Source organism: Nerophis ophidion, linkage group LG01 (genome assembly GCF_033978795.1).
Source record: "Nerophis ophidion isolate RoL-2023_Sa linkage group LG01, RoL_Noph_v1.0, whole genome shotgun sequence".
NCBI classification, from domain to species: Eukaryota; Metazoa; Chordata; class Actinopteri; order Syngnathiformes; family Syngnathidae; genus Nerophis; species Nerophis ophidion.
Genome location: NC_084611.1, coordinates 38,206,235 through 38,231,850, shown reverse-complemented (window position 1 = coordinate 38,231,850; position 25,616 = coordinate 38,206,235). Strand labels below are relative to the sequence as shown.

General features: G+C 40.0%; 2 protein-coding genes across 6 annotated transcripts in view; one reads left to right on the top strand and one right to left on the bottom strand.

The window, feature by feature from the left end:
• LOC133558151 (uncharacterized) overlaps positions 1 to 25,616 on the bottom strand; it is a 192,932-nt gene that overhangs the window by 64,239 nt on the left and 103,077 nt on the right. The window lies entirely within an intron of this gene.
• Positions 1 to 25,616, top strand: part of LOC133553664 (protein prune homolog 2-like) — a 149,442-nt gene that overhangs the window by 25,776 nt on the left and 98,050 nt on the right. For all 5 annotated transcript variants that reach the window (XM_061902133.1, XM_061902142.1, XM_061902162.1 and 2 more), the window contains exons 2-4: positions 10,472 to 10,573; positions 16,476 to 16,678; positions 16,760 to 16,917. In XM_061902133.1, the coding sequence (XP_061758117.1) occupies positions 10,472 to 10,573; positions 16,476 to 16,678; positions 16,760 to 16,917 (463 nt within the window). The remainder of the gene's footprint in view (positions 1 to 10,471; positions 10,574 to 16,475; positions 16,679 to 16,759; positions 16,918 to 25,616) is intronic.

Sequence of the window (25,616 nt, the reverse complement as noted above, 5' to 3'; positions counted from 1 at the left end):
CATAGTGGATCCAACATAATAGTGAGAGTCCAATTCATAGTGGATCCAACATAATAGTGAGAGTCCAGTCCATAGTGGATCTAACAGAATTGTGCAATCCATAGTGGATCTAACATAATAGTGAGAGTGCAGTCCATAGTGGATCTAACATAATAGTGAAAGTCCAGTCCATAGTGGATCTAACATAATAGTGATAGTGCAGTCCATAATGGATCCAACATAATAGTGAGAGTCCAGTCCATAGTGGATCTAACATAATAGGGAGTGTCCAGTCCATAGTGGATCTAACATAATTGTGCAATCCATAGTGGATCTAACATAATAGTGAGAGCCCAGTCCATAGTGGATCTAACATAATAGTGAAAGTCCAGTCCATAATGGATCTAACATAATAGTGATAGTGCAGTCCATAGTGGATCCAACATAATAGTGAGAGTCCAGTCCATAGTAGATCTAACATAATAGTGAGAGTCCAGTCCATAGTGGATCTAACATAATTGTGCAATCCATAGTGGATCTAACATAATAGTGCAATCCATAGTGGATCTAACATAAGAGTGAAAATCCAGTCCATAGTGGATCTAACATAATAGTGAAAGTCCAGTCCATAGTGGATCTAACATAATAGTGAGAGTCCAGTCCATAGTGGATCCAACATAATAGTGAGAGTCCAGTCCATAGTGGATCTAACATAATAGTGAGAGTGCAGTCCATAGTGGATCTAACATAATATGGAGAGTCCAGTCCATAGTGGATCTAACATAATAGGGCGAGTCCAGTCCATAGTGGATCCAACATAATAGGGAGAGTCCAGTCCATAGTGGATCTAACATAATAGTGAGGGTGAGGTCCATAGTGGATCTAACGTAATAGTGAGAGTCCAGTCCATAGTGGATCTAACATAATAGTGAGGGTGCAGTCCATAGTGGATCTAACGTAATAGTGAGAGTGCAGTCCATAGTGGATCTAACATAATAGTGAAAGTCCAGTCCATAGTGGATCTAACATAATAGTGATAGTGCAGTCCATAATGGATCCAACATAATAGTGAGAGTCCAGTCCATAGTGGATCTAACATAATAGTGATAGTGCAGTCCATAGTGGATCCAACATAATAGTGAGAGTCCAGTTCATAGTGGATCCAACATAATAGTGAGAGTCCAGTCCATAGTGGATCTAACATAATTGTGCAATCCATAGTGGATCTAACATAATAGTGAGAGTGCAGTCCATAGTGGATCTAACATAATAGTGAGAGTCCAGTCCATAGTGAATCTAACATAATAGTGAGAGTCCAGTCCATAGTGGATCCAACATAATAGTGAGAGTCCAGTCCATAGTGGATCCAACATAATTGTGAAATCCATAGTGGATCTAACATAATAGTGAGAGTCCAGTTCATAGTGGATCCAACATAATAGTGAGAGTCCAGTCCATAGTGGATCTAACATAATTGTGCAATCCATAGTGGATCTAACATAATAGTGAGAGTGCAGTCCATAGTGGATCTAACATAATAGTGAGAGTCCAGTCCATAGTGAATCTAACATAATAGTGAGAGTCCAGTCCATAGTGGATCTAACATAATTGTGCAATCCATAGTGGATCTAACATAATAGTGATAGTGCAGTCCATCGTGGATCTAACATAATAGTGAGAGTCCAGTCCATAGTGGATCTAACATAATAGTGAGAGTCCAGTCCATAGTGGATCTAACATAATAGTGAGAGTCCAGTCCATAGTGGATCTAACATAATAGTGAGAGTCCAGTCCATATTGGATCCAACATAATAGTGATAGTGCAGTCCATAGTGGATCCAACATAATAGTGAGAGTCCAATTCATAGTGGATCCAACATAATAGTGAGAGTCCAGTCCATAGTGGATCTAACAGAATTGTGCAATCCATAGTGGATCTAACATAATAGTGAGAGTGCAGTCCATAGTGGATCTAACATAATAGTGAAAGTCCAGTCCATAGTGGATCTAACATAATAGTGATAGTGCAGTCCATAATGGATCCAACATAATAGTGAGAGTCCAGTCCATAGTGGATCTAACATAATAGGGAGTGTCCAGTCCATAGTGGATCTAACATAATTGTGCAATCCATAGTGGATCTAACATAATAGTGAGAGCCCAGTCCATAGTGGATCTAACATAATAGTGAAAGTCCAGTCCATAATGGATCTAACATAATAGTGATAGTGCAGTCCATAGTGGATCCAACATAATAGTGAGAGTCCAGTCCATAGTAGATCTAACATAATAGTGAGAGTCCAGTCCATAGTGGATCTAACATAATTGTGCAATCCATAGTGGATCTAACATACTAGTGAGAGTCCAGTCCATAGTGGATCTAACATAATAGTGAGAGTCCAGTCCATAGTGGATCCAACATAATAGTGAGAGTCCAGTCCATAGTGGATATAACATAATAATGAAAGTCCAGTCAATAGTGGATCCAACATAATAGTGAGAGTCCAGTCCATAGTGGATCCAACATAATAGTGAAAGTCTTGTCCATAGTGGATCTAACATAATAGTGCAATCCATAGTGGATCTAACATAAGAGTGAAAGTCCAGTCCATAGTGGATCTAACATAATAGTGAAAGTCCAGTCCATAGTGGATCTAACATAATAGTGAGAGTCCAGTCCATAGTGGATCCAACATAATAGTGAGAGTCCAGTCCATAGTGGATCTAACATAATAGTGAGAGTGCAGTCCATAGTGGATCTAACATAATATGGAGAGTCCAGTCCATAGTGGATCTAACATAATAGGGCGAGTCCAGTCCATAGTGGATCCAACATAATAGGGAGAGTCCAGTCCATAGTGGATCTAACATAATAGTGAGGGTGCAGTCCATAGTGGATCTAACGTAATAGTGAGAGTCCAGTCCATAGTGGATCCAACATAATAGTGATAGTGCAGTCCATAGTGGATCCAACATAATAGTGAGAGTCCAGTTCATAGTGGATCCAACATAATAGTGAGAGTCCAGTCCATAGTGGATCTAACATAATAGTGAGAGTCCAGTCCATATTGGATCCAACATAATAGTGATAGTGCAGTCCATAGTGGATCCAACATAATAGTGAGAGTCCAATTCATAGTGGATCCAACATAATAGTGAGAGTCCAGTCCATAGTGGATCTAACAGAATTGTGCAATCCATAGTGGATCTAACATAATAGTGAGAGTGCAGTCCATAGTGGATCTAACATAATAGTGAAAGTCCAGTCCATAGTGGATCTAACATAATAGTGATAGTGCAGTCCATAATGGATCCAACATAATAGTGAGAGTCCAGTCCATAGTGGATCTAACATAATAGGGAGTGTCCAGTCCATAGTGGATCTAACATAATTGTGCAATCCATAGTGGATCTAACATAATAGTGAGAGCCCAGTCCATAGTGGATCTAACATAATAGTGAAAGTCCAGTCCATAATGGATCTAACATAATAGTGATAGTGCAGTCCATAGTGGATCCAACATAATAGTGAGAGTCCAGTCCATAGTAGATCTAACATAATAGTGAGAGTCCAGTCCATAGTGGATCTAACATAATTGTGCAATCCATAGTGGATCTAACATACTAGTGTGAGTCCAGTCCATAGTGGATCTAACATAATAGTGAGAGTCCAGTCCATAGTGGATCCAACATAATAGTGAGAGTCCAGTCCATAGTGGATATAACATAATAGTGAAAGTCCAGTCAATAGTGGATCCAACATAATAGTGAGAGTCCAGTCCATAGTGGATCCAACATAATAGTGAAAGTCTTGTCCATAGTGGATCTAACATAATAGTGCAATCCATAGTGGATCTAACATAATAGTGCAATCCATAGTGGATCTAACATAAGAGTGAAAGTCCAGTCCATAGTGGATCTAACATAATAGTGAAAGTCCAGTCCATAGTGGATCAAACATAATAGTGAGAGTCCAGTCCATAGTGGATCCAACATAATAGTGAGAGTCCAGTCCATAGTGGATCTAACATAATAGTGAGAGTGCAGTCCATAGTGGATCTAACATAATATGGAGAGTCCAGTCCATAGTGGATCTAACATAATAGGGCGAGTCCAGTCCATAGTGGATCCAACATAATAGGGAGAGTCCAGTCCATAGTGGATCTAACATAATAGTGAGGGTGCAGTCCATAGTGGATCTAACGTAATAGTGAGAGTCCAGTCCATAGTGGATCCAACATAATAGTGAGAGTCCAGTCCATAGTGGATCTAACATAATTGTGCAATCCATAGTGGATCTAACATAATAGTGAGAGTGCAGTCCATAGTGGATCTAACATAATAGTGAAAGTCCAGTCCATAGTGAATCTAACATAATAGTGATAGTGCAGTCCATAGTGGATCCAACATAATAGTGAGAGTCCAGTCCATAGTGGATCTAACATAATAGTGAGAGTCCAGTCCATAGTGGATCTAACATAATTGTGCAAACCATAGTGGATCTAACATAATAGTGATAGTGCAGTCCATCGTGGATCTAACATAATAGTGAGAGTCCAGTCCATAGTGGATCTAACATAATTGTGCAATCCATAGTGGATCTAACATAATTGTGCAATCCACAGTGGATCTAACATAATAGTGATAGTGCAGTCCATAGTGGATCCAACATAATAGTGAGAGTCCAGTCCATAGTGGATCTAACATAATAGTGAGAGTCCAGTCCATAGTGGATCTAACATAATAGTGAGAGTCCAGTCCATAGTGGATCTAACATAATAGTGAGAGTCCAGTCCCTATTGGATCTAACATAATAGTGATAGTGCAGTCCATAGTGGATCCAACATAATAGTGAGAGTCCAATTCATAGTGGATCCAACATAATAGTGAGAGTCCAGTCCATAGTGGATCTAACAGAATTGTGCAATCCATAGTGGATCTAACATAATAGTGAGAGTGCAGTCCATAGTGGATCTAACATAATAGTGAAAGTCCAGTCCATAGTGGATCTAACATAATAGTGATAGTGCAGTCCATAATGGATCCAACATAATAGTGAGAGTCCAGTCCATAGTGGATCTAACTTAATAGGGAGTGTCCAGTCCATAGTGGATCTAACATAATTGTGCAATCCATAGTGGATCTAACATAATAGTGAGAGCCCAGTCCATAGTGGATCTAACATAATAGTGAAAGTCCAGTCCATAATGGATCCAACATAATAGTGATAGTGCAGTCCATAGTGGATCCAACATAATAGTGAGAGTCCAGTCCATAGTGGATCTACCATAATAGTGAGAGTCCAGTCCATAGTGGATCTAACATAATTGTGCAATCCATAGTGGATCTAACATACTAGTGAGAGTCCAGTCCATAGTGGATCTAACATAATAGTGAGAGTCCAGTCCATAGTGGATCTAAATAATAGTGTGAGTCCAGTCCATAGTGGATCTAACATAATAGTGAGAGTCCAGTCCATAGTGGGGCCAGCAGGAGACCATCCAGAGTGGAGAGGTTCACCCACATCTGCGGTCCTCTCCAAGGTTTCTCATTGTTATCCCACTGGGTTGAGTTTTTCTTTGCCCTGAAGTGGGATCTGAACCGAGGATGTCGTCATGGCTTGTGCAGCCCTTTGAGACACTTGTGATTTAGTACTATATGAATAAACTCTGATTGATTGATTGATTAATTGACTTACCCATGTAAAAATTTGTCTGAGGAGTTGGACCTTAAACGCTGGTTTAGTGTGACTGAAACGGGGCTTTAGGGTAAATAATTATATGTTTTAAGGGGGTTAAACGACTTAGTGTAGACATGGCCTTAGGGGAAGTTTACAACAGGCCGTTTACAGCACAACCAAGAGAACAGGAGTGTTTAATTTGCTCACTCCAACACATCTACAGCACAGCATTGGTAATCTCACCTCATTGAAGCGTTTTTGTTTTTAATTGGTTATCGTAGTGTCAAGCGACTGCGATGGGAATCAGCACCTCCCGGTTTGAGTCCATGGTTCTCGCCCGGAAAATGTCGAGTGCCATCTCCGGGTTGGGGAGGAGATCTTGCCCCAAGTGGAGGAGTTCAAGTACCTCGGTGTCTTGTTGACAAGTGAGGGAAGAGTGGATGGTGAGATCGACAGGTGGATCGGTGCGGTGTCATCAGTAATGCGGACGCTGTATCGATCCGTTGTGGTGAAGAAGGAGCTGAGCCGGAAGGCAAAGCTCTCAATTTACCGGTCGATCTACATTCCCATCTTCACCTATGGTCATGAGCTCTGGGTTATGACCGAAAGGACAAAATCACGGGTACAAGCGGCCCAAATGGGTTTCCTCTGCTGCGTGGCGGGGCTCTCCCTTAGAGATAGGGTGAGAAGCTCTGTCATCCTGGAGGAGCTGAAAGTAAAGCCCCTACGCCTCCACATGGAGAGGAGCCAGGTGAGATGGTTCGGGCATCTGGTCAGGATCCTACCCGAACGCCTCCCTAGGGAGGTGTTTCGGACCGGTAGGAGGCCACAGGGAAGACCCAGGACACGCTGGGAAGACTATCACTCCCGGCTGGCCTCGGGACCCCCCGGGAAGAGCTGGACGAAGTGGCTGGGGAGAGGGAAGTCTGAGCTTCCCTGCTTAGGCTACTGCCCCCGCGACCCAACCTCGGATAAGCGGAAAAAGATCGATGGATGGATTGATGGGTTTATCCAGGTTTGATTGAATGGTTGATTGAAACTTTTATTAGTAGATTGCACAGTACAGTACATATTCCGTACAATTGACCACTAAATGGTAACACCCGAATAAGTTTTTCGACTCTTTTAACAACGGGTACTCCGGCTTCCTCCCACCTCCAAAGACATGCACCTGGGGATAGGTTGATTGGCAACACTAGATTGGCCCTAGTGTGTGAATGTGAGTGTGAATGTTGTCTGTCTATCTGTGTTGGCCCTGCGATGAGGTGGCGACTTGTCCAGGGTGTACCCTGCCTTCCGCCCGATTGTAGCTGAGATAGGCGCCAGCGCCCCCCGCGACCCCGAAAGGGAATAAGCGGTAGAAAATGGATGGATGGATGGACTCTTTTAACAATTCATGGGGACGTCATAATTCCTAACATCGGCCCAATAATTATCTGTCCCATATTTGTCGTGCACCCGTAACAAATATTGTTCTCTTATATTTTTTTCCTATTGTTCGGACCACATGTCCCTGCGTATCACTATCGCTTTATCAACAGAGAGCATCATAACTGGAGATTTAAGCACATTTAGGCAGGAAAATCTTGCAATAAAGAGACGGTCATCATAAGCAACTAACAGCGTGAGCAAAGCATTTTCTGTCCCTCCATGCAGGAAGTCACGTTGTGTTCAATGATGACGATTTTACAGTTACAGATAAAAGAGATGACATGGGTGTTCACCATCATGGGCGCGGAGCACAGAATTAACTTATATACCCAAGTGTAGTTGTTTGTAAATGGTATCAATCAATGGAAAAAAAAAAAAACCCAATGGGGTTCAAATCCAGGCTCGGGATCTTTCTGTGTGGAGTTTGCATGTTCTCCCCGTGAATGCGTGGGTTCCCTCCGGGTACTCCGGCTTCCTCCCACTTCCAAAGACATGCACCTAGGGATAGGTTGATTGGCAACACTAAATTGGCCCTAGTGTGTGAATGTGAGTGTGAATGTTGTCTGTCTATCTGTGTTGGCCCTGCGATGAGGTGGTGACTTGTCCAGGGTGTACCCTGCCTTCTGCCCGATTGTAGCTGAGACAGGCGCCAGCACCCCCCGCGATCCCGAAAGGGAATAAGCGGTAGAAAATGGATGGATGGTATTTTTTTTTTTTTAATTGTATGCAGCATTTTGATCATCCTACAAGTTAATTAACACCATGAGGCAGATGACTGTAAGATTCCCTTTATCGGCATTTTTCATCTAAATGAACAAGTACAGTCGGTGGATTCAGCTTTGAGGCTTTGCGGGATGTTGTGTAATGTGCGGGATTGTAGGCGTACATGCAATACCTTTTATTCCTCTTCTAAAAGAAAGGAAGTGTGTTCTGATCAATGAAAGAAAAACATAATTAACACTTAAAGGGGAACTGCACTTTTTTGAGGAATTTTGCCTATCATTCATAATCCTTATGAGAGACATGACGATGGATGTTTTTAAAAAAAAATTTTTTTTTTGCATTCTAATTATTAAATGCAAACCCTGTTTCCATATGAGTTGGGAAATTGTGTTAGATGTAAATATAAACAAAATACAATGATTTGCAAATCCTTTTCAACCCATATTCAGTTGAATATGCTACAAAGACAACATAATTGATGTTCAAACTGATAAACATTTTTTTTTTGCAAATAATCATTAACTTTAGAACCTGATGCCAGCAACACGTGACAAAGAAGTTGGGAGACGAATGCTCATCAAACACTTATGGGGAACATCCCACAGGTGTGCGGGCTAATTGGGAACAGGTGGGTACCATGATTGGGTATAAAAACAGCTTCCCAAAAATTGCTCAGTCTTTCACAAGAAAGGATGGGGCGAAGTACACCCCTTTGTCCACAACTGCATCAGCAAATAGTCAAACAGTTTAAGAACAACGTTTCTCAAAGTGCAATTGCAAGAAATTTAAGGATTTCAACATCTACGGTCCATAATATCATCAAAAGGTTCAGAGAATCTGGAGAAATCACTCCACGTAAGCGGCATGGCCGGAAACCAACATTGAATGACCATGACTTTCGATCCCTCAGACGGTAGTGTATCAAAAACCGACATCAATCTCTAAAGGATATCACCACATGGGGTCAGGAACACTTCAGAAAACCACTGTCACCAAATACAGTTGGTCGCTACATCTGTAAGTGCAAGTTAAAGCTCTACTATGCAAAGCCAAAGTCATTTATCAACAACATCCAGAAACGCCGCCAGCTTCTCTGTGCCCGAGATCATCTAAGATGGACCTATGCAAAGCGGAAAAGTGTTCTGTGGTCTGACGAGTCCACATTTCAAATTGTTTTTGGAAATATTCAAAATTGTGTGATCCGGACCAAAGGGGAAGCGGACCATCCAGTCTGTTATCGACGCAAAGTTCAAAAGCCAGCATCTGTGATGGTATGGGGGTGCAACAGTGCCCAAGGCATGGGTAACTTACACATCTGTGAAGGCACCATTAATGTTGAAAGGTACATACAGGTTTTGGAACAACAAATGCACCATCTAAGCGCCATCTTTTTCATGGACGCCCCTGCTTATTTCAGCAAGACAATGCCAAGCCACATTCAGCACATGTTACAACAGCGTGGCTTTGTAAAAAAAAGAGTGCGAGTACTTTCCTGGCCCGCCTGCAGTCCAGACATGTCTCCCATCGAAAATGTGGGCATTGTAGGTGCGCATTATGAAGCGTAAAATTATGAAGCGTAAAATGCGACAGCGGAGATTCGGACTGTTGAACGACTACATAAAACAAGAATGGGAAAGAATTCCACTTTCAAAGCTTCAACAATTATTTTCCTCAGTTCCCAAACGTTTATTGAGTGTTGTTCAAAGAAAAGGTGATGTAACAGAGTGGTGAACATGCCCTTTCCCAACTACTTTGGCACGTGTTGCAGCCATGAAATTCTAAGTTATTTGCAAAAAAATAAAGTTTATGAGTTTGAACATCAAATATCTTGTCTTTGTAGTGCATTCAACTGAATATGGGTTGAAAAAGATTTGCAAATCAATCTATTCCGTTTATATTTACATCTAACAAAATGTCCCAACTCTAACGGAAACAGGGTTTGTACAATGGAGCCTATGGGAACGGAAGTGGCAGAAATGGGTATTACAACTGAGGATTGCTGCAGCCCATACGGACCACAGCTGAGAAACAGGCATTTTTTGTGTGCTTGCGGCCCAACCATGGGCTCTATGGTTTAAAAAACACTGCTGTAGGTCACAAGGAAATGTTTTAGAGATCATAATATGACCCCTTTGAGGACCTTGAAAGGGTCAACTGCATTTGAAAGAGCCGTACTGTATGAGAGGCAAACGTTTATATCATATAAAAAAAAAACTTGTATTTTTAACAGTTTTCATACATGGATGGATGCCTAACCTATGTAATGGTCGTGTCATTAATGTCTACTTAACCTAAAACGAGGCTTGTTTATCGCCATAGTTCAGTGGAATTAATGGAAGTCATTACTTCTCTGATAAAGTCTTTTACTCAAGCAATTGCAAGGCTTGCTTTCTCTAATTTAGTCTGTTGCCTCTGGAAGGAGAACACGGAGTGGTGTTGTTTTACAAGCAGCGCGAGGGCACGATGTCATTACTAATTCATATCGTGTTGGTTTGGAGATTCTGCAGTCCTTTTCATGTGCTATCAAAGCACACTCAACTTTATTGGACAAATACCAGGATTGAATGTCACCGCCAAGCGGGATTGTTCACAGTAACCACACACACACATACATACTAATCGGTTTGTGTATTTTTCCACGTGTGTTTTTTTTTTTAGGCCCTGGTGTCCGATAAGTGCCTCCATGCCGTGTTAGGCGGACCAGACGCAGATGTTGACACTGTGGCCGCCACGCTGTGCTTGGCCCTGCACCTCAGCCAGGTAAAGTGCTGTCTGGTTCAAGCAATTGTGTGTTTGTGCTTTTAAAAGGACAGGGAAGCGGACGCATACAGGGTGCAGAAAAACAAAGATACGTGTCTGTACGAACTATCTATTAAACAGGACAAGTAGCAAGGAATCAAACAGAGACAGGATTCAATTTAGCTCACGAGGAGAGCGCATGGAACCGCACCCTCATCAGTGTTTACGAGGGGTGTAATGGTACGTGTATTTGTATTGAACCGTTTCGGTACGGGGGTGTACCGAACAAGTTTCTAAGCTAAAGTCCTAACAAGCTGCTTTGCTTCTTCTGCCTCTGTCTCAGCACCCAGCATTGTCCCACCCACACAACTATCTGATTGGTTACATATATAGCGGTAACAGCCAATCAGCAGTGCGTATTCAGAGCGCATGTAGTCAATGCTTCAGCGTCGAGCAGATAGGTGTTTAGCAGGTGAGCATAAGGCAGCGTACTTTCCCCAAATGATGATAAACACCTCCCAGTCAACTACTACTAACATCACTATGAGCCTGTTGACCTTTTAGAAACTTAAACTGCAGCTCAGCTCGCTCGCAGTTCTGGCTTGAGGTGAAAGCTAATTAGCCTTTAGCGTAACGTTAGCTCATTTTGCTACGTGTGTGTGTGTGTGTGTGTGTGTTTGTGTTTTACGGACAGAAAAGCATTGAATGGCAGGGTCCCTGCTATCACATGTTGATAACAATATAACATTTACGTAATAAAAATCAACTACAGGCTTCCCAAAATACTGTGATAACTTAAGCATGATGAGTTGACTTGAAACTGTTTAATGTTGCAGTTTTTATATGTAGAAGAAAAGTTTTGTCATTTTATTTAATCAAAGCAACAACTTTAGGGAGTTTGATGTGGATTAACGTGGGCAGAGTTATTGTAGTGTTCCCAATGTTAAAAGGATAGAGCCATTGTTTGCACATTTGGTAAATAAATAACCCCCCAAAATTATATTTTGTTGTTTTCTTACTATACTGAAAATGAACCGAACCGTGCCCTCTAAACCGAGGTACATACTGAACCGAAAAGTTTGTGTACCGTTATACCTCTAGTGTTTCACTCAGAAAATGTGTTAGTTAACGCAGTGTCTCTCCGGCGGACCCACTGGGGAAGAGGGTCGGTGGGTGTAAGGATCTTTGTTACTCGGCCTGTCACCATCACGTCTCTTGCTTGTCGCTCCCACCACAGCCTGGGGGGCAATAGACTACAGGCTGTGGTGAAGTAGGCCTGCTTCGTCACATGAAGAAGCATAACATTTCTGGTTGTGTTTTCGGCTCCATTTGCTGAATGGCGATATACGATATATCAATATTTTTTCCTTAGAGTAAAAACAAAACAGTCGTATTTACCTGAGATACTAAGTATGTCATTATTATGCCACATGCTGACTGACATATGTTCAACTCATCATGCTTAATTTATTTCAGCATTTGGGAAGCCTGTAGTTGATTTTTATTATGTAAATGTTATATTTTTATCAACATACATTATTATATCAACTATCAGAGACAGCTTCAGGAAACTTCATTTAACATATTTTTTTGCTGCTTCAACACAGCTCGATCAACACAGAAAAAGGTAAAGTGAAATAACAGACAGACAGAGCTTTGCTGTCCGTCACACACACACACACACACACACACACACACACACACGCACACACACACACACACACACACACACACACACACACACACACACACACCGCAAAATGAGCTAACGTTACGCTAAAAGCTAATTAGCCATCACCTCAAGGACTACGAGCGAGCTATGCTGCTGCTTATGTTTCTAGAACGTCAACGGGCTCATAGTGATGTTGCTAGTAGTTGACTGGGAGGTGTTTTTTTATCATTTGGGGAGAGTCCGTTGCCTTATGCTCACCTGCTAAACACCTATTTGCTCATCACGACGCAGGATCCCTGACTCCATGCACTCTAAATAAATACACACTGCTGATTAGCTGTTACCACTCTGTGTGTAACCAATCAGATGGTTCTGTAGGTGGGACAATGCTGGGTGCTGCAGAGACCTACTGACAGAGGCAGAACAAAGCGGAGCAGCTTATTAAGACTTCAGCTTGGACGGGGGCACTTTGTTGTTAAGGCAGCCGCCTTAACAACAAAGCGCTGCCGGAAACCCTGCTCGTACAGTGTCACCCCACTCTCTGAGGAAAAAGTTCCTGCGCTTTTCCATTTATTTGGGCATTCTCTGATTACATAGGGGAAGCTGCTTCTAAGGGAAGGGGCCACTTTACCCAGCAGCCTAGCATTGGCTTATGACAAGTTAGCGTACATGCTAACAGGAATGCAAGACGCACTAACAATTTAGAAATACAACTTGGTTAAAATATTTGAGTGCGTATAATAGGGCTTGGCGTTATATCGAATAAACTCGATATATGGTGGGTTTGTCTCTGTGCGATATAGAAAATGTCTATATCGTGATACTCGAGTACGCGTTCTCACGCAGTTGCTTTTAGCTGCAGGCATTACACTACAGGCTCTTATCACTCTTTGTTGTCTCTCCTTGTCACTGAGACCCAAAACGATCGCAACTTCTTACATATGTCACATACTGCAGAGCGTGCAACACAACGTTGCACATGACGCCCTCGCGGAGCAGAGTAGTAGCGACGCGGGTAAAATTAGCTGTGGTGCTAACGGTGCGGTGCGAGTGGTAATACGAGAGAAAGAAAGTGCGAATTTGGTAACAAATGGAGGAAGTGAATTAGTGAAGTGAATTATATTTATATAGCGCTTTTCTCAAAGTGACTCAAAGCGCTTTACATAGTGAAACCCAATATCTAATTTATACATTTTTAAACCAGTGTGGGTGCCACTGGGAGCAGGTGGGTAAAGTGTCTTGCCCAAGTACACAACGGCAGTGACAAGGATGGCAGAAGCGGGGATCGAACCTGCAACCCTCAAGTTGCTGGCACGGCCGCTCTACCAACCGAGCTATACCGGAAGAATAATTAATTCCCAAGAAAAACAGCAGGGGGTCCATCGTCTGGCAGTGGTTTGGCTCGAGGTGGCGACTTGTCCAGGGTGTACCATGCCTTCCGCCCGATTGTAGCTGAGATAGGCGCCAGCGCCCCCCGCGACCCCGAAAGGGAATAAGCAGTAGAAAATGAATGGATGGATGGAAATATGTCGAACAGACAACCGTAATATTTCAAATATGAGGCGAAGCGTTGCTATAAAAAGTAGCACCTCTGCTAATTTTTTACATCATTTGAAAAGTCACCCGCTAGAGAATGAAGAGTGCTTGAAACTCTGCTTTTCAACATCTACTTTCGATGGCACACCAACAAAATGCCCAAGCAACCATTTCCACATCAACACCATATGAAAAAAATAGTCAACAACAGAAGGAGATAACATCTACAGTAACCTACCACATAGCGAAGGACATATTGATTGATTGAAACTTTTATTAGTAGATTGCACAGTACAGTACATATTCCATACAATTGACCACTGAATGCTAACACCCCAATAAGTTTTTCAACTGGTTTAAGTCGGGGTCCACGTTAATCACTCACGTCAATCAAACACTATTTGATTTACTATTATGCAGCTCATTTTTATTGGAAACTTTTTGAAATATTTCGTGTGACATCATGCACAAAAGTGCGCTTTATTTGTTTTTAACTATTCTAGTGGCGTTCTGTACAAAAAGTACACTAATTTAGTGTTGTTTTGACATGTCATCTTAGTGACATCATGCACAAAAGTGCTCTAGTAGCTTGTTTTAAAATGTCTCTGACAATCTTGCACTTTCTGTTTTGAAATGACATGAATGTTTGTGCTACTGCTTAAAAACTGTTTAATAAATACACTTTTGGTAAATTGACTTAGTTGTGATTTCTCTCCCGGCATGAAAGTTTAAAATGAGCATGTATTAATGCAGTATGAAGAAGAATGTTTTAATGTAGACACATAGAATCATCATACTGCTGTGATTATATGCATCAAGTGTTCATTCAAGGCTAAGGCAAAATATGGAGATATATATTGTGTATCGTGACATGGCCTAAAAATATCGCGATATAAAAAAAAAAAAAAGGCCATATCGCCCCGCTCAAGTGTATAAATACTTTTTGAGTACAAAACTGCAATAATAATGATATCTGTGGTCTAGTTTTGTCCCGATACCAATGTTTTGGTACCGGTACCAAAGCTTTTTCGATACTTTTCCGTACTTTTCCGATACTTTTCTCAATAAAGTGGACCGCAAAAAATTGCATTATTGACTTTTTTTCAAACAAAAAATCTTATGGTTCACTAAAATTCCTTTTTTTTTGTTTTTTTATAAAATAGTTTAATAAAATATCAACAAAATACAATCCAAACAAATGTGCTTCAGCCGCAGGTGCTCAATTTATTTATATTAATGATGTAATAGTATGATATTTTCTTCTATTATTTCACATTATCTGAGTTTTTAAATGTATTAATAATAGTTGATTGTAACGGAATTGTAGAGATATCAGGAAGTGAAGTGAATTGAATTATATTTATATAGCGCTTTTCTCTAGTGACTCAATGCGCTTTATCAATCAATCAATCAATGTTTATTTATATAGACCTAAATCACAATTGTTTCCAAGGGCTGCACAAGCCACAAAGACATCCGCGGTTCAGAGCCCACATCAGGGCAAGGAAAAACTCACAACCCAGTGGGACGTCAATGAGAATGACTAAAAAAAACCTTGGAGAGGACTGCAAATGTTGGTTATCCACCCCCCCCCCCCCCCCCACACACACACACATAATAGTGAGAGTCCAGTTCATAGTGGATCTAACATAATAGTAAGAGTCCAGTCCACAGTGAATCTAACAAAGGTGAGAGTCCAGTCCATAGTGGATCTAACATAATAGTGAGAGTCCAGTCCATAGTGGATCTAACATAATAGTGAGAGTCCAGTCCATAGTGGATCTAACATAATAGTGAGAGTCCAGTCCATAGTGGATCTAACATAATAGTGAGAGTCCAGTACATAGTGGATCTAACATAATAGTGAGAGTCCAGTCCATAGTGGATCTAACATAATAGTGAGAGTCCAGTCCATAGTGGATCTAACATAATAGTGAGAGTCCAGTCCACAGTGGCTCCAACATGATAGTGAGAGTCCAGTCCATAGTGGATCTAACATAATAGTGAGAGTCCAGTCCATAGTGGATCTAACATAACAGTGAGAGTCTAGTCCATGGTGGATCTAACATAATAGTGAGAGTCCAGTCCATAGTGGATCTTACATAATAGTGAGAGTCCAGTCCATAATGGATCCAACATAATAGTGACAGTCCAGTCCATAGTGGATCTAACATATTAGTGAGAGTCCAGTCCATAGTGGATCTAACATAATAGTGAGAGTCCAGTCCATAGTGGATCTAACATAATAGTGAGAGTCCAGTCCATAGTGGATCTAACATATTAGTGAGAGTCCAGTCCATAGTGGATTTAACATGATAGTGAGAGTCCAGTCCATAGTGGACCTGTGTCCCCCACACGCTTCACAAGGGGGAGGGGGGGGAAGAGGAGAAAAGAAAAGAAACGGCAGATAAACTAGTCTACAAAGGGGGTCTATTTAAAGGCTTGAGTATACAAATGAGTTTTAAGATGGGACTTAAATGCTTCTGGTTGGTAAAGTGTCTTGCCCAAGGACACAATGGCAGTGACTAGGATGGCGGGAGCGGGAATTGAACCTTCAACCAAGCTTTTCCGCCCCAGGAAATTCACCGCTCCTCCCACGGATATGTGCGTGAATTGTGAACCACCACCGAGCATTACGGGCTGCACCATAACGTTTAACCTTGACCCCCAAGTCTCCGCTTGGATGATCATGTTTTATCCGTGCTGTCCCCCCAGAGGGAGCCCTCAGGTGGGGTGTGTGTGCCGCTGCTGTGCGGCCGGCGTGGCGACGCCGCGTTGCCCGGGGAGACGACGAGCTATCTGCGGAGGGTCAACGTGTGCGAGAGCCTCTTACTGTGGCGGGATGACGTGGACCTGCTCAGGATTCATCAGGCTGGAAAACTCTCGCTCACGCTCCTGAGGGACGGACTGCTGGACAGGTAGACACGCGCGCTCGCATGGGGAGGTGCGGGTTTCTTAATGCAACAATTGAGGCGTTCATGCAAATGATGTCATCGCAGCGCCGAGCTCCGCATTTTGGAGTCCAGCGTCCTTCGAGTGGTCCTTCCTGACGGCGGGGATGACGCGGCGGCGGCGTCGGCGGTGATGACGGTCGCCAGAGAGCTTCTTCAAGAAGCACCGGAGCACGTCGGAGCGGCGCTCAGGGAGAGCCTCGGAGGTGAGGAGGGGGAGAGGGTCGTGTGTGTGTGTGTGTGTGGGGGAGAAGGCACAGATGTCCCCTAGGGGAGGTAATGGGGCGGTGCACGAGGAACATGCTCAAATCCTTGGAGATGACTCGCTTAACACTCACTAGGAACGATGAAGACCTCACGCCACGACTCCTGCATGGTGGAATGAGTGATCTTTGCTCAATACTTCTGCACTTCTTTCAGGACCTTAAACACTTTTGCTGAAGGTCCATGAAAACAGCAATCATATAGAGGATCTTTGAATAACATTTTTCAGTAGGTACTTAAAAGGACTTCTCTCATATAAAAGACCTTTTCACTGTTTTTTTTTTTTTGTAATACATCCTTAAAAACGGCAGGACATTCCTGTCATATAGAGGATCTTTGAGACACATTTTTGCAGTAGGTACTTAAAAGGACGTCTGTCATATAAAAGATCTTCCACTCGTTTTTTTTGGTATTACAAATAATTAAAAACAGCAGAACACTCCTTCCTGTCTTATAGAGGATATTTGACTAACATTTTTTCAGTAGGTACTTAAAAGGACTTCTCTCATATAAAATACCTTTCACTCGTTTTTTTTTGGTACTACATCTGTAAAAACGGCAGAACACTCCTGTTATATAGAGGATCTTTGACACACATTTTTGCAGTAGGTACTAAAAAGGATGTCTGTCATATAAAAGACCTTTCACTCGTTTTTTTTTTTCTGGTAATACATCCTTAAAAACTGCAGAACACTCCTTCCTGTCTTACAGAGGATCTTTGACTTAAAAGGACTTCTCTCACATACAGTAAAATACCTTTTACTCGTTTTTTTTTGGTAATACATCCATAAAAACGACAGAACACTGCTGTCATATAGAGGATCTTTGACACACATTTTTGCAGTAGGTACTTAAAAGGACTTCTCTCATATAAAAGACATTTTACGCGTTTTTTTTGGTAATACATCCTTATAAACGACAGAACACTCCTGTTTTATACAGGATCTTTGACACACATTTTTGCAGTAGGTACTTAAAAGGACTTCTCTCATATAAAAGACCTTTTACGCGTTTTTTTTGGTAATACATCCTTATAAACGACAGAACACTCCTGTTTTATACAGGATCTTTGACACACATTTTTGCAGTAGGTACTTAAAAGGACTTCTCTCATATAAAAGACCTTTCACACGTTTTTTTTTGGTAATACATCCTTAAAAACAACAGAACACTCCTCCTATCATATAGAGGATCTTTGACAGACATTTTTGGAGTAGCTACTTAAAAGGATGTCTGTCATATAAAAGACCTTTCACTCTTTTTTTTGGTAATACATCCTTAAAAACGACAGAACACTCCTGTTATATATAGGATCCTTGACACACATTTTTGCAGTAGGTACTTAAAAGGACTTCTCTAATATAAAAGACAGTTCACACTTTTTTTTTTTTTGGTAATACATCCTTAAAAACGACAGAACAATCCTCCTGTCATATAGAGGATCTTTGACAGACATTTTTGCAGTAGATACTTAAGAGGACTTCTCTCATATAAAAGACCTTTCACTGTTTTTTTTGGTAATACATCTTTAAAAACGGCAGAACACTCCTCCTGTCATTTAGAGGATCTTTGACAGACATTTTTGCAGTAGGTACTTAAAAGGATGTCTGTCATATAAAATACCTTTCACTCGGTTTGTTTTTGGTAATACATCCTTAAAAACAGCAGAACACTCCTGTCATATAGAGGATCTTTGACATACTTTTTTGCAGTAGGTACTTAAAAGGACTTCTCTAATATAAAAGACAGTTCACACTTTTTTTTTTTTTTGGTAATACATCCTTAAAAACGACAGAACAATCCTCCTGGTATATAGAGGATCTTTGACAGACATTTTTGCAGTAGATACTTAAGAGGACTTCTCTCATATAAAAGACCTTTCACTGTTTTTTTTGGTAATACATCTTTAAAAACGGCAGAACACTCCTCCTGTCATTTAGAGGATCTTTGACAGACATTTTTGCAGTAGGTACTTAAAAGGATGTCTGTCATATAAAATACCTTTCACTCGGTTTGTTTTTGGTAATACATCCTTAAAAACAGCAGAACACTCCTGTCATATAGAGGATCTTTGACATACTTTTTTGCAGTAGGTACTTAAAAGGATGTCTGTCATATAAAAGACCTTTCACTCGGTTTGTTTTTGGTAATACATCCCTAAAAACAGCAAAATACTCCTGTTATATAGAGAATCTTTGAGTAACATTTTTTCAGTAGGTACTTAAAAGGACTTCTGTCATATAAAATACCTTTCACTTAGTTTTTTTTTTTTTTTGGTAATACATCCCTAAAAACAGCAGAACACTCCTCCTGCCATATAGAGGATCTTTGACTAACATTTTTTTCAGTGGGTACTTAAAAAGATGTCTGTCATACAAAAGACCTTTCACTCGGTTTGTTTTTGGTAATACATCCTTAAAAACAGCAAAATACTCCTGTTCTATAGAGGATCTTCGACAAACATTTTTTCAGTAGGTACTTAAAAGGACTTCTCGCATATAAAAGACCTTTCATTGTTTTTTTTTGGTAATACATCCTTGAAAACACAGAACACTCCTGTTATATAGGGGATCTTTAACACATTTTTGCAGTAGGTACTTAAAAGGAAGTCTGTCATATAAAAGACCTTTCACTCTTTTGGTAATACATCCTTAAAAACGACAGAACACTCCTGTCGTATAGAAAATCTTTGACTAACATTTTTTCAGTAGGTACTTAAAAGGATGTCTGTCATAAAAGACCTTACACTTGGTTTGTTTTTGGTAATACATCCTTAAAAACAGCAGAACACTCCTGTCCTTTAGAGGATCTTTGACAAACATTTTTTCAATAGGTACTTAAAAGGACGTCTTTCATATAAAAGACCTTTCACAAAGATTTTTTTGGGGTAATACATCCATAAAAACAGCAGAACACTCTTCCTGTCGAGTATAAAAGATCTTTGTCTAACGTTTTTTCAGTAGGTACTTAAAAGGATGTCTGTCATATAAAAGACCTTTCACTCGGTTTGTTTTGGTAATACATCCTTAAAAACAGCAGAACACTCCTTCTGTCACATAGAGGATCTTTGACTAACATTTTTCAGTAGGTACTTAAAAGGACGCCTGTCATATAAAAGCCCTTTCACAGTTTTTTTTGGTAATATATCCTTAAAAACAGGAGAACACACCTGTTCTATAGAGTCTTTGACTAACATTGTTTTAGTAGGTACTTAGAAAGATGTCTTTCATATAAAAGACCTTTCACTCGGTTAGTTTTTGGTAATGCATCCTTAAAAACAGCAAAACACTCCTGTCATATAGAGGATCTTTGACTAACATTTTTTTCAGTAGGTACTTAAAATACGTCTGTCATATTAAAGACCTTTCACTAAGAGTTTTTTTTGGTAATACATCCTTAAAAGCAGGAGAACACTCCTGTTATATAGAGGATCTTTGACTAACATTGTTTTAGTAGGTACTTAAAAATGTCTTTCATACATATATATATATATATATATATATACATGAGGTGGCGACTTGTCCAGGGTGTACGTCGCCTTCCGCCCGATTGTAGCTGAGATAGGCGCCAGCGCCCCCCGCAACCCCAAAAGGGAATAAGCGGTAGGAATTGGATGGATGGATGGATGGATGGATATATATTTCTATATATATATAAATATATAATGTGTGTGTGTGTGTATACACAGGTGGTGTTCATATTATTAGAATATCATGAAAAAGTTTATTTATTTCAGTAATTATATTCAGAACGTGAAACTTACATATTATATCAATTCATTACACACATAGTGATATATTTGAAATGTTTATTTCTTTAAATGTTGATGATTAGTACTGACAATTACTGAAAATCCCAAATTCAGTATCTCAGAAAATTAGAATATTAGTTACGACTAGTACCAAAAAATATTTTTTTAGAAATGTGGGCCAACTGAAAAGTATGAACATGGAAAGTTTCAGCATGTACGACAATCAATACTTAGTTGCAGCTCCTTTTGCCTGAATTGCTGCAGCAATACGGCGTGGCATGGAGTCCACCAGTCTGTTGCACTCCTCAGGTGTTATGAGAGCCCAGGTTGCTTTAATAGTGGCCTTCAGCTCTTCAGCATTGTTGGGTCTGGCATCTCGCATCTTCCGCTTCACAATACCCCATAGGTTTTCTATGGGGTTAAGGTCGGGTGAGTTTGCAAGCCAATCAAGAACAGGGATACCATGGTACTTAAACCAGGTACTGGTAGATTTGGCACTGTGTGCAGGTGCCAAGGCATGTTGGAAAATGAAATCTTCACCTCCATAAAATTGGTCCGCGGCAGGCAACATAAAGTGTTCTAAAACTTCCTGGTAGACTGCTGCATTGACCCTAGACCTCAGGAAACACAGTGGACCAACACCAGCAGATGACATGGCACCCCAGACCATTACCGATTGTGGAAATTTGACACTGGACTTCAGGCAACGTGGATTCTGTGCCTCTCCTGTCTTCCTCCAGACTCTGGGACCTTAATTTCCAAAGGAGATACAAAATTTACTTTCATCTGAAAACATAACTTTGGACCACTCAGCAGTAGTCCAGTCCTTTTTTTCTTGAGCCCAGGCGAGACGCTTTTGACGTTGTCTCTTATTCAAGAGTGGCTTTACACAAGGAATGCGACAGCTGAAGCCCATAACTTGCATACGTCGGTGCGTGGTGGTTCTTGAAGCACTGACTCCAGCTGCAGTCCACTCTTTGTGGATCTTCCCCACATTTTTGAATCGGTTTTGTTTGACAATCCTCTCCAGGGCGCAGTTATCCCTCTTGCTTGTACACTTTTTGTCAGTTGTCAAGTCAGGAGTCTTCCCCATGATTGTGTGTCATACAGAATCAAAACGAGAGACCATTTAAAGGCTTTTCCAGGTGTTTTGAGTTATTTAGCTACTTAGAGTGTGGCACCAGGTGTCTTCAATATCTGACCTTTTCACCATATTCTAATTTTCTGAGATGTTGAATTTATGGTTTTCATTGGTTGTCAACTATAATCATCTCCTTTTTGGCAAAAAAACACTTGAAATGTATCAGTCTGTTTGGAATGAATGTATACATTCTACAAGTTTGACTTTCTAAATGGAATTAATGAAATAAATCAACTTTTTCATGATATTCTAATAATATGACCAGCACCTGTATGTGTATATATGTGTATACATATATATATATATATATATATATACACACGTATTTATGTATGTATATATGTATGTGTATGTATATGTATGTGTATATATATATATATATATATGTATATGTATGTGCATGTGTGTGTGTGTATATATATATATATATGTATTGTGTTTGTGTGTGTGTATATATATACGTGTATATAAGTGTGTATATATTAATGAGTGTATGTATGTATATAAGTATGTATTTATGTATGTATATAAGTATATAAATATATATTTGTATGTATGTTTATATATGTATATATTTATATATATGTATATATTTATATATATGTATATATATATATATATACATATATATATATATATATATATATATACACACATGTATTTATGTATGTATATATGTATGTGTATATATATGTATGTGTGTATATATATATATATATATATATATATATATATATATACACACATGTATTTATGTATGTATATATGTATGTGTATATATATGTATGTGTGTATATATATATATATATATATATATATATATATATATATATATATGTGTGTGTATATATATATATATATATGTGTGTGTGTATATATATGTATTGTGTTTGTGTATGTATATATATATATATATATATACGTGTATATATGTGTGTATATATTAATGTGTGTATGTATGTATATATATAAGTGTGTATTTATGTTTGTATATATGTATGTATATAAGTATATAAATATATATTTGTATGTATGTTTATATATGTATATATTTATATATATGTATATATTTATATATGTATGTATATATGTGTATATATTTATAAATATATGTATGTGTCTACATGTATGTGTGTGTGTATATATATGTATATATATATATATATATATATACATATATATATATATATATATATGTGTATATATATGTATATATATATATATATATATATATATATATATATATATATATGGAGGGAGGGAAAACTGAATTAAGGTCAGTGAAGAATTGGATGGGAACAGAATAGCAAGGATGAGCAGTAGGATAATTATGTAACTCAACTGTCAACTTGTCTTATTTTGTTTTTTAGGCACTGATTTGGACTAAGTGACCTCGGGTAAACTAGATGAGGCAATTCCTGAAGGAATTGCGTGTGAATGCTCCAATGCTGAAGTTGAACTGAAATGCTGACAGAATGTAGTATGGATGTAAGAATAGTTTCAATGTTGATAAGTTGACGCTGAACTGAAATGCTAATGGAATTTAGAAATGGTTTAAATGTTGAAATCGTTTGAACGCTGAAATGGTGTAAATGTTGGAATGGTTTGAATGTTGAAGAGTTTGAATTTCAAGGAAAACCGGAATTTGGTTTGGAACTTGGAGAAGAGTTATTTTTGATTGTTCAGGATGGGTGGAATGTGTTGATGTTGGAATGGTTTGAATAGGTTGGAAATGTGGGAATTGTGCAACTTGGAAAAATGTCCTATTCCTTTCAACGGGAACTTCCTGGAAGTTGAAGAATTTTGGGAAAAACAGGATTTTTTTTTAAAATGACGTGGAGCATGAATAGTGTTGGAATTGTGTAAATCGGTTTTTTTTTTTCAAAACTTGAATGTTCTGAATGAGTTGAGAGCTATCTGCAGAGGGTCAATGTGGGGCGGTATAGCTCGGTTGGTAGAGTGGCCGTGCCAGCAACTTGAGGGTTCCAGGTTCGATCACCGCTTCCGCTGTCCGAGTCACTGCCTTTGTGTCCTTGGGCAAGACACTTTACCCACTTTCTCCCAGTGCCACCCACACTGTTTTAAATGTAACTTAGATATTGGGTTTCACTATGTAAAAGCGCTTTGAATCACTAGAGAAAAGTGTTATATAAATATAATTCACTTTACTTCACACTTCACAATGTGTGCATGAGCATCTTACTGTGGAGGTTGGTGTTAGTTGGAATTTTTCAAGTCGGTCGAGAAATTTTGAAGTACTAACATTGTTAATTGAGAAATGCTATTGAAGAATTCCTGGAATTTCAAGAAAACCGGGAATTTTGCAGTTCAAAAAACAACTCTTTTTTTTGTCCTGATAAAGAGGAATTATTTGAACAGTTGAAATGGGTTGAAAAATGTGGAAGGAGTAGGTGACAGAAAAAAGGGTTGAAATAGGGCTCTGGAAAACCAGGAATTCCGGCAAATCCTGGATTTTTTTTTTAAACTTGAAAAAAGGGTAATTTCAGTGAATCGGTTGAAAAATGTGGAAATGGTGGAAGTTTGAAAAACGGCCAATTAATTTTGAATAGGGAAAAATGGCCCGGAAATCTGGGAATTTTTGGAATTTGTCGATGGAAAGCTCGCGGTTTTTGAATAGGCTGAACAGTTTGAAGTTGGAATGGTTGGAATCGGATGTAAAATGTGAAAGATAGTGCCCGCCAAAATCTGGAGAAGAAGAAGAAGAAAAAAAAACCGTGTGAATGATCCAAAGCATTCACAAAATAACAAATACCGTATTTTCTTGAATTGCCGCCGGGCTTATAGTATGCGCCTGCCTTGAATTACTGCCGGGTCAAACTCGCTTCGCAAAATAATTAGCACATGCTTAGTATTACCGCCTGGTCAAACTCGTGACGTCACGATTGACACTTCCCATGTCATCATTTTCAAAATGGAGGAGGCTGATTTCAATACCGGTAATTTGAAATCGCATAAAGGGAAGAAGATTAAGAGCTATTCAGTAGGATTTAAGGTCCAAGCTATTGAATACCGGTATGCTAAAAAGAACAGTAAGCAGCTATGTTTTATTAATATACCTGTACCTGTGGAGAGGTGGAGCCGACGGTCCGACAGACAGGCAGGGCACGCCGTGCCTGGCCCAAGATGGTGGCGAGGAGCTGGCGAGCGAGCGGAAAGGAGGCGCGCAGAGCGACCTGGACCGAGGTTTTATTGAAAAATAAACAAAGTCAAACTGCTCAAGTCCTTCCTTGGTGGTCCTGGGAACTCGCAAGATGACGGCTTGAGACCGTCACAATACCGTAGCTGCGTCTGTCAAATATGAGTCATTAAATGACTCCCGCCTCCTGGTGGAAGAGGGCGCTAGTGATTTAGGGGAGGCATGGCGTAGTGGGTAGATAGGCCGTGCCAGAAACCTGAGGGTTGCAGGTTCGTTTCCCACCTATTGACATCCAGATCGCTGCCGTTGTGTCCTTGAGCAGGACACTTCACCCTTCCCCCCGGTGCCGCTCACACTGGTGAATGAATGATGAATGAATGATAGGTGGTGGTCGGAGGGGCCGTAGGCGCAAACTGGCAGCCACGCTTCTGTCAGTCTACCCCAGGGCAGCTGTGGCTACAGATGTAGCTTACCACCACCAGGTGTGAATGAAAGATGGGTTCCCACTTCTCTGTGAGCGCTTTGAGTATCTAACAATAGAAAAGCACGATATAAATCTTATCCATTATTATTATTATTATCCTTCTTGCGA